Source organism: Cyprinodon variegatus, unplaced genomic scaffold, assembly GCF_000732505.1.
Source record: "Cyprinodon variegatus isolate N-32 unplaced genomic scaffold, C_variegatus-1.0 Scaffold1750, whole genome shotgun sequence".
NCBI classification, from domain to species: Eukaryota; Metazoa; Chordata; class Actinopteri; order Cyprinodontiformes; family Cyprinodontidae; genus Cyprinodon; species Cyprinodon variegatus.
Window position 1 is genome coordinate 87,021 of NW_015152203.1, and position 8,238 is coordinate 95,258.

Sequence of the window (8,238 nt, forward strand, 5' to 3'; positions counted from 1 at the left end):
GTTTCCGTCCCACGCCGCAGACAGGATGGGATCAGTTAGCGTTTCCGTCCCACGCCGCAGACAGGATGGGATCAGTTAGCGTTTCCGTCCCACGCTGCAGACAGGATGGGATCAGTTAGCGTTTCCGTCCCACGCCGCAGACAGGATGGGATCAGTTAGCGTTTCCGTCCCACGCTGCTGGCGCCGCTCGCTGACGGACCGCTGTGTTTTTCCAGGGAGTCCAACACCATCACCATCTGGAACAACGGCAAAGGGATCCCTGTGGTGGAGCACAAGGAGGAGAAGATGTACGTTCCTGCTCTCATCTTCGGCCACCTGCTCACCTCCAGCAACTACGATGATGATGAAAAGAAGGTGACGGGTAAGAGCAGTGGGGGGGTGGGGCTCCTAGCTTTAGCTTCCTCTGACGGATTGTTCTGGAAGTTCTGTAATGCTGATCTGTGTCCAGGTGGGAGGAACGGCTACGGCGCTAAGCTCTGCAACATCTTTAGCACCAAGTTCACCGTGGAAACGGCCTGCAAAGAGTACAGACACAGCTTCAAGCAGGTGAGCTCAGAGCGGGGGCGGCTATCGTTGCTGCTATCATTATGGGATGTTCTGTCTCCATGGTCGCCTTTAATTCCTCCCATCATCTCATTTTAGTCTTCTTTGAGCAGGCCCTCCCAGCGTTCTGCTCTTCCAGGTAAGGTTCTGGTAGCGACGGGCCGCGGCAGCATAGCTGGTGTTACCATGGGAACGAGGAATGACTGCACCTGGGTGTGAAGCGGCTGCAGCGGGAACGGCTCTAACATGCTGTGTGTTTGACCCTCAGACATGGCAGAACAACATGACCAAGACTTCTGAGCCCAAGATCAAGTTCTTCGACGGGGACGACTTCACCTGCGTGACCTTCCAGCCGGACCTGGCCAAGTTCAAGATGGACAAGCTGGACAGAGACATCGTGGCGCTGCTGACCCGCAGGGCGTACGACGTGGCGGGCTCCTGCAGGGGCGTCAAGGTCTCTCTGAACGGCAAGAAGTTACCGGTGAGTCTACAGCAGGCTGCTAGCTAGCACTACTTCTCTGAATAGCCAAGGTTAATTCAAACAATCAGAAAGTGTAACTTAAACTTTCTGCTGAAAGTGAAACTTTATTTTTACATAAACAGCAAGTTGAACATCAATGACAAACTGAAAAACAGTCTAGAAATACTAGAACACCATCTGCAAAGCAGCAGAGGAGGACGTGCATCCAGGACTGCTTTGATTTCTGACACTGAAACTAACCGGATTGTCACATTTCCATCTATCTGACTCTCTATCATTCAGTAAATGTGACCTGATGTGTTGAACAAGCAGCTGTGTTGCTCTGAAGGCCAGTTCTAGCAGCTGGAAACGTCCAAAGGCCAAAATTAGCTCACAGTTATCCACAAACATCCATTTATCCATCTTTTGGATGAAGAACCCTGAAAAATCTTTGCATCTGTTCAACATTTGCTACGGATTTAGTACTGATTGCCCTAAATAACATCTTTACTGAAAGAATCCCATGTAATATTGAATCCTTATACTTGGAGAACATTTGATAACTGGACTCTGTGGGACAAAAAACCTGCTGCAAAAAGACAATCAGTGGAAAATAGTTAAAGCTTAAAGCTCCTGCAGTTGAGGACTGACTTAATGTCGTTCGGGACATTTAGACACAGAGAAGTTCTCTTTCCATTCGGTCGAACGGATTCATCCTTCAGGATCTGGTCTAAATGGACAAACTAAATAAAACCAGTAATGCCTGTGGAATAAAAATCTTTCACAGGTAAATACTGTTGGGCTGTGTGTTGTACCCCGGCTCAGGATGATGGCAAAATGTTGTTTCCCCCTGAGAAAAATCAGACTAGACCCCCCCAAGGAACATTAGATATTCAACAATATTCCGGGCATTATTAGGGCGTACAAAAGCCATAGATCCCAAAACAAGGCAATATTTTTAGCTAAGGGAGTTCAATGCACGCCTGGTCTCCAGGAAAGTGAAGCCTTTGGCTGCTAAAGTAATCCCATTACTTCCTGACCTCCTCTCTTACAGGTCAACGGCTTCCGGAGCTACGTAGATCTGTACGTGAAGGACAAGCTGGACGAGACGGGCGTCCCCCTGAAGGTCATCAATGAGATGGTGAACGAGCGCTGGGAGGTCTGCCTCACCATGAGCGAGAAGGGCTTCCAGCAGATCAGCTTTGTCAACAGCATCGCCACCACCAAGGTACGCAGCCGCTCGGGCCGGGGGGGCGGGGGCGGGGCCAGACGGAGGGACTGACCGTGGGCTCTGCGTCTCAGGGCGGCAGACACGTCGACTACGTGGTGGAGCAGATCGTGGCCAAGCTCATCGAGGTGGTGAAGAAGAAGAACAAGGCTGGAGTGTCGGTCAAACCCTTCCAGGTAGAGTCAGCGGCCGTCCCACCTGAATCGGGGGCCCGCCTTTCCAACGGTTTAACCTTGTTTCTCTTCTGGGCCCCAGGTGAAGAACCACATCTGGGTCTTTGTGAACGCCCTGATTGAGAACCCCACATTCGACTCTCAGACCAAGGAGAACATGACGCTGCAGACCAAGAACTTCGGCTCCAAGTGTGTCCTGTCTGAGAAGTTCATCCGAGCGGTAAGGTTTTCCTTCTACACGCCTTCGGTCGGGTGTTTGGACCCGGAAACGAGTCCTCTGTCCCCCACAGGCCACCAACTGTGGGATCGTGGAGAGCATCCTGAACTGGGTGAAGTTCAAGGCCCAGACGCAGCTGAACAAGAAGTGTTCCTCCGTCAAATATAGCAAGATCAAAGGCATCCCCAAGCTGGATGACGCCAACGACGCAGGTGGGCCCGGTTGCAGGTTCCACTCCGGTTAAATGGAACCCCCTCCCGGTCCTAATGACGCGTCTCTGTGGGTCTGTTTCAGGAGGCAAACACTCGTCTGACTGCACGCTGATCCTCACCGAGGGAGACTCGGCCAAGTCTCTGGCCGTGTCCGGCCTGGGCGTCATCGGGCGAGACCGCTACGGTGTCTTCCCGCTCAGAGGGAAGATCTTGAATGTGCGGGAGGCCACCCACAAACAGGTGAGCTGACACACCGCTCGCGTTGGGTCAGAACCAGAACTCTGTCAGCTGTGGATTTCGATAAAACCTCCGGATCTTCCAAGGTTCCATTGCAGACCTTCTCTGAGGTTTTAGTCCATGCCAGTGGGAAGATAGATAGATGGCCGCTGAAGCCGGGTGGATCAGAACCGCACGGTGTGGATCTGACGTGTTCTCCTCCTGACAGATCATGGAGAATGCCGAGATAAACAACATCATCAAAATCGTGGGACTGCAGTACAAGAAGAGCTACGACGACCCGGAGTCTCTGAGGACGCTGCGATACGGCAGGATCATGATCATGACAGATCAGGTGAGCCACTCCCGGCGCCGCTGGCCACGCCAGAACCGTCCCGGATCCCGGAGCTAAAACCTCTCGTCTCTTTCAGGACCAAGATGGCTCCCACATCAAAGGGCTGCTCATCAACTTCTTCCACCATAACTGGCCGTCCTTGCTGAAGCACACCTTCCTGGAGCAGTTCATCACTCCTATCGTCAAGGTAACACTGGTCCGGTCCGGTCCGGTCCGGTCCATTCCGGTCATCGGCAGGCATAATAATCAAACTCTCTCCACAGGCGACCAAGAACAAGCAGGAGCTGGCCTTCTACAGCCTCCCAGAGTTTGAAGAGTGGAAGAAGCACACGGAGAACTTTAAGACCTGGCACATCAAGTACTACAAAGGTTGGTTCCCCTCCTTACCGGGCAGAACGCCATCCCATCCACCTGATCCTGATCCAAACTCCGCCCCCTGCTCCAGGTTTGGGTACCAGTACCAGCAAAGAGGCCAAGGAGTACTTCGCCGACATGGAGAAGCATCGGATCACATTCAGATACAACGGCGCCGAGGACGACGCCGCCATCACTCTGGTAGGGTTCTGAGCAGATTCTGTCAGGGCCGGCGCTGCCCGTGTGGTTCTGAGCCGCCGTCTTCTCTCTGTCCAGGCCTTCAGCAAGAAGAAGACGGACGACAGGAAGGAGTGGCTGACCAACTTCATGGAGGACAGGCGTCAGAGGAGGATGCACGGCCTGCCTGAGGTTCTGCTGCATCTGAACCGTTTGGCTAAAAATGTTCTTTTCCTGCCCGGGTTCTAACCGCCGTCTGGTTTCCCTGCAGCAATACCTCTACGGGACTCAGGCCAAACATCTGTCCTACAATGACTTCATCAACAAGGAGCTGATCCTGTTCTCCAACTCCGACAACGAGAGGTCCATCCCTTCCCTGGTGGACGGTTCGTAGACGTTCTTCGTCCGGAAGCGTGGTCCGCACTGGCCGGGGGGTTTACCCGCATCTGTCTGTCTTTCAGGCTTGAAACCGGGTCAGAGGAAGGTTCTGTTCACCTGCTTGAAGAGGAACGACAAGAGGGAAGTGAAGGTGGCCCAGCTGGCTGGTTCTGTGGCGGAGATGTCCGCCTACCACCACGGAGAGGTACCGTAGGAACAGAACTTGTCCAGTTCAGGGTTGAGGACCGAAGCGGTTCTGTTTGTGTTCTAACGTGGTTCCGCTTCCCGTCTCTCGCAGCAAGCTCTGATGATGACCATTGTGAACTTGGCCCAGAACTTTGTGGGCAGCAACAATGTGAACATCCTGCAGCCGCTGGGTCAGTTCGGAACCCGCATCAACGGAGGCAAAGACGCCGCCAGTCCCCGTTACATCTTCACTATGCTCAGGTAACACCGGCGGGTCGGAACCACCGGCGGTTTGGGGCTGAACAGAACCAATTCTGATCCTCTCCTCCATCCAGCCCGCTGGCCAAGCTGCTCTTCCCCGCCATGGACTTCAACCTGCTCAAGTTCCTGTACGACGACAACCAGAAAGTGGAGCCAGAGTGGTACATTCCCATCATCCCCATGGTTCTGGTGAACGGCGCCGAGGGCATCGGGACAGGCTGGGCATGCAAGATCCCAAACTACGACCCCAGAGAGATCGTCAACAACATCAACAGGATGCTGAACCACCAGGACCCACTCCCCATGGTACGTCCCTCTAAGGGTCACTGCTCCTAAACCGCCACATGCGTGACGTAAGCGGCGTGCTTTTACGTAAAACAGAAGTTCACAGCAGAAGTTGCGAAGAACGCCATCAGTAACGGTTTCTGGAGCCGAGAACAACGTCGGCTTCCTGTTAAAAATCAGAAGGTCATATAATCCTTGTTTAGATTCGTGATTTAAAATCTAATATTTAAAGAACTTCTGCCTGAACGACAGGAATTAGAATTTCAGGATTTAGATTTTATTTTGGTTTTTGCCTTGATCCCCAAGGCGCAGACCGACTTCAGCCTTCCTTCTGCTGGATCAGGAGTTCATGCTGATTAACTTTCAGCCTGAAACTATAAACTCCACCTCAATTAGGAGAAGAACCATGTTTTACATGTCTGGTGTGAACAAGGAACCTGTTTGAAGCAAAGCACTGCAACACCATCTCAATGCGCTACCACGCCCTCTCTATGCGATGCGGCCTCTTTGCAAAGCCGGCACTCCTTCCTGTCGTCTATCTTCCCCTCTCTGCAATGCTTGCCCTTCGTGATGCCTCCTCTCTGTGACGCCGCCACTGCGACGCCGCCTCGCTGCGACCTGTCTGATGTATCTTCTTGAATCCAGCTGGGTTGGTTCTGGTTCTTTATCTGCATCTTTCTTCCAGCTCCCCAGTTACAAGAACTTCAAAGGTGTGATCCACGAACTGGGTCACAACCAGTACCTGGTCAGTGGAGAGGTGTCAGTCATAGACAAAAACACCATTGAGATCACGGAGCTTCCCGTCCGGACCTGGACTCAGGTACTGGCCTCGTATGGGGGAGGAGCTAAATGATGTCAGGGTTTGTTGTCATGGAGCTCAGGACACGGCCGCCATGTTCCTCACAGTTCTGTCTGGTCTGCAGGCCTATAAGGAGTCTGTTCTGGAACCGATGGTCCAGGGAACCGACAAGACTCCAGCGCTGATCTCCGAGTACAAGGAGTACCACACGGACTCCACGGTGAAGTTTGTGGTGCGCATGTCTGAGGAGAAGCTTGCGCAGGCCGAGGCCGTGGGCCTCCACAAAGTCTTCAAGCTGCAGTCCAGCCTCACCTGTAACTCCATGGTAACGGACCGCAGCCTCACCTTGTTAAGCCCAGATGGTAGGCCGTGTCCAACGGCTCCGCTTGTTCCCTCCAGGTTCTGTTTGACCACATGGGCTGCCTGAAGCGGTACGACTCGGTCCAGGACATCCTGAAGGAGTTCTTCGAGCTGCGGCTGCACTACTACAAGCTGAGGAAGGACTGGCTCCAGGGGAGCCTGGGTGCCGAGGCTGCCAAGCTGTCCAACCAGGCCCGCTTCGTTTTGGAGAAGATCGAAGGGAAGATCTCCATCGGTGAGCGCCGACCCAAACGCCGCTTTGAGCCGGTCCCGTTCTCCTCTAACCGAGTCTTTCTCTGCAGAAAACAAGTCCAAACGGGAGCTGATCCGCATGCTGGTGCAGAAGGGCTACGAATCGGATCCTGTGGCTGCGTGGTCCAAAGCCCAGGAAAAGGTACAGCAGCGCTGGCTGCAGAACCGGCGCCGGGGCGGCTGGGGAAGCAGCTTCTGATGAATGTGGGACTTTCCGACAGGCTCAGGAAGAAGACGCCCCCGATGGTAACGAGAGCGACGGTTCCGTGGACTCGGGATCCACGTCGGGTCCAAACTTCAACTACATCCTCAACATGCCTCTGTGGTGCCTGACCAAGGAGAAGGTGGACGAGCTGCTGAAGCAGAGGGACCAGAAGGTACCGGTCCGGCCGGGACGGGCTGCTGGTGTCGGTTCTGGTGCCTGATCATAACCCAGTGGGTCTGTCTGTGCAGAGAGCAGAACTGAACGACCTGCAGAGGAAATCCCCCGAGGATCTGTGGAAGGAGGACCTGGCGGTCTTCATCGAGGAGCTGGACGTGAGTTCTACAGAACCCAGCTGATGATGATGATAATGATGGTGGTGATGATGATGATGATGGTGGTGATGGTGATGATGGTGATGATGATGATGATGATGGTGAACCAGAGGAAGGAACCTGTTTGTTGTGGTCGTGTAATGGAGCGTCAGCTGGAAGGGGGGCGGAGCTTGGTTCTGCCGGGTTCTCCCTCATCATGGCTGCTTCCTGAGCATCTGTGTGTTTTCTGTGGAGCAGAACGTGGAGGCGCAGGAGAAGGAGGAGCAGAGCGCAGGCCGGGCCATCAAACTGGTGAAGGGGAAGGTGGGCAAACCGAAGGTGAAGAAGATGAACCTGGAGGAGACGATGCCTTCACCCTTCGGCCGCAGGGTGGAACCGCCCACTCAGCCCATCAAGTCCGACGCCGCCAAGAAGCTGACCAAGAAGAAGAAGGTAAGTGAGGCGCTTAGAGGAGGCCCGCTCCGGGAACGTCTGACCTCAGGACGTTGCTTCCGCTCTCAGGGCGACTCGGATCTCGCCGTAAAGCTGGAGTTTGACGACGACGGCGAAGGAGGACCTGCAGAAAACTCTGTGACCAAACCCAAAGCTCCGCGGGTCAAGAAGGAGAAGAAAGAACCGGGTGAGTACCGGGACCTCCGGTGTTTGAACGCCGCTTCCTCCGTCCAGCTGATCCTCTTCTTCCTCTGCTGCAGGAGCTCCTAGGGTCAGGAAGACTCCGGCGCCCAAAGCAGCTGCAGCCAAGAAGGTGAAGAAGAGGAACCCCTGGTCTGACGACGAGTCCAAGTCAGACAGCGAACTGGAGGAAAACGAGCCCGTCATTCCCAGAGAGACCAAGTCTCAGAGGGCGTCAGGTAAAGGCTCAGCGCCGTGTTCTGAGGCGGTTCTGCACCAGTAGAGCAGCAGGTCCAACATGGCCGCCCGCCAGTTCTGACCCACTCCTCCTCCATCTTCCAGCGTCCAAACCTAAATACACCTTCGACTTCTCTGAGGAGGAGGAGGCGGAGGCGGATGAAGAGGAGAACGGAGACGATGACGCGGCGGCATCCCCGCTGAGGACGGTCCGAGACGACTTCGGGTTCTCCGACGCCAAGGAGCGCGACAGCGACCAGAACGAAGACGAGGACGAGGAAAACGACCAGGACTCCTACACTCCGCCCCCCAAGAAACCCACGTAAGGAGCAGGAGGCCTGGCTGCTGGATCCGGTTCTGATCCGGTTCTGATCTGGTTCTGATCCGGTTCTGATC

General features: G+C 54.4%; 1 protein-coding gene across 1 annotated transcript in view; it reads left to right on the forward strand.

The window, feature by feature from the left end:
• The window catches only part of top2b (topoisomerase (DNA) II beta), a 15,833-nt gene extending 7,650 nt beyond the window's left edge, over positions 1-8,183 (forward strand). Inside the window, exons 5-31 of the mRNA XM_015404449.1 lie at positions 216-361; positions 449-546; positions 812-1,024; positions 2,058-2,231; positions 2,306-2,407; positions 2,487-2,624; positions 2,695-2,833; positions 2,916-3,073; positions 3,279-3,404; positions 3,481-3,591; positions 3,668-3,773; positions 3,850-3,959; positions 4,035-4,127; positions 4,207-4,321; positions 4,397-4,518; positions 4,612-4,760; positions 4,835-5,066; positions 5,731-5,865; positions 5,969-6,169; positions 6,244-6,439; positions 6,507-6,598; positions 6,678-6,833; positions 6,910-6,993; positions 7,231-7,425; positions 7,495-7,612; positions 7,686-7,844; positions 7,948-8,183. Of these exons, the coding sequence (XP_015259935.1) occupies positions 216-361; positions 449-546; positions 812-1,024; positions 2,058-2,231; positions 2,306-2,407; positions 2,487-2,624; positions 2,695-2,833; positions 2,916-3,073; positions 3,279-3,404; positions 3,481-3,591; positions 3,668-3,773; positions 3,850-3,959; positions 4,035-4,127; positions 4,207-4,321; positions 4,397-4,518; positions 4,612-4,760; positions 4,835-5,066; positions 5,731-5,865; positions 5,969-6,169; positions 6,244-6,439; positions 6,507-6,598; positions 6,678-6,833; positions 6,910-6,993; positions 7,231-7,425; positions 7,495-7,612; positions 7,686-7,844; positions 7,948-8,168 (3,889 nt within the window). The 3' untranslated portion in view covers positions 8,169-8,183. The remainder of the gene's footprint in view (positions 1-215; positions 362-448; positions 547-811; positions 1,025-2,057; positions 2,232-2,305; positions 2,408-2,486; positions 2,625-2,694; positions 2,834-2,915; positions 3,074-3,278; positions 3,405-3,480; positions 3,592-3,667; positions 3,774-3,849; positions 3,960-4,034; positions 4,128-4,206; positions 4,322-4,396; positions 4,519-4,611; positions 4,761-4,834; positions 5,067-5,730; positions 5,866-5,968; positions 6,170-6,243; positions 6,440-6,506; positions 6,599-6,677; positions 6,834-6,909; positions 6,994-7,230; positions 7,426-7,494; positions 7,613-7,685; positions 7,845-7,947) is intronic.
• The last annotated feature ends 55 nt before the right edge of the window (positions 8,184-8,238 follow it).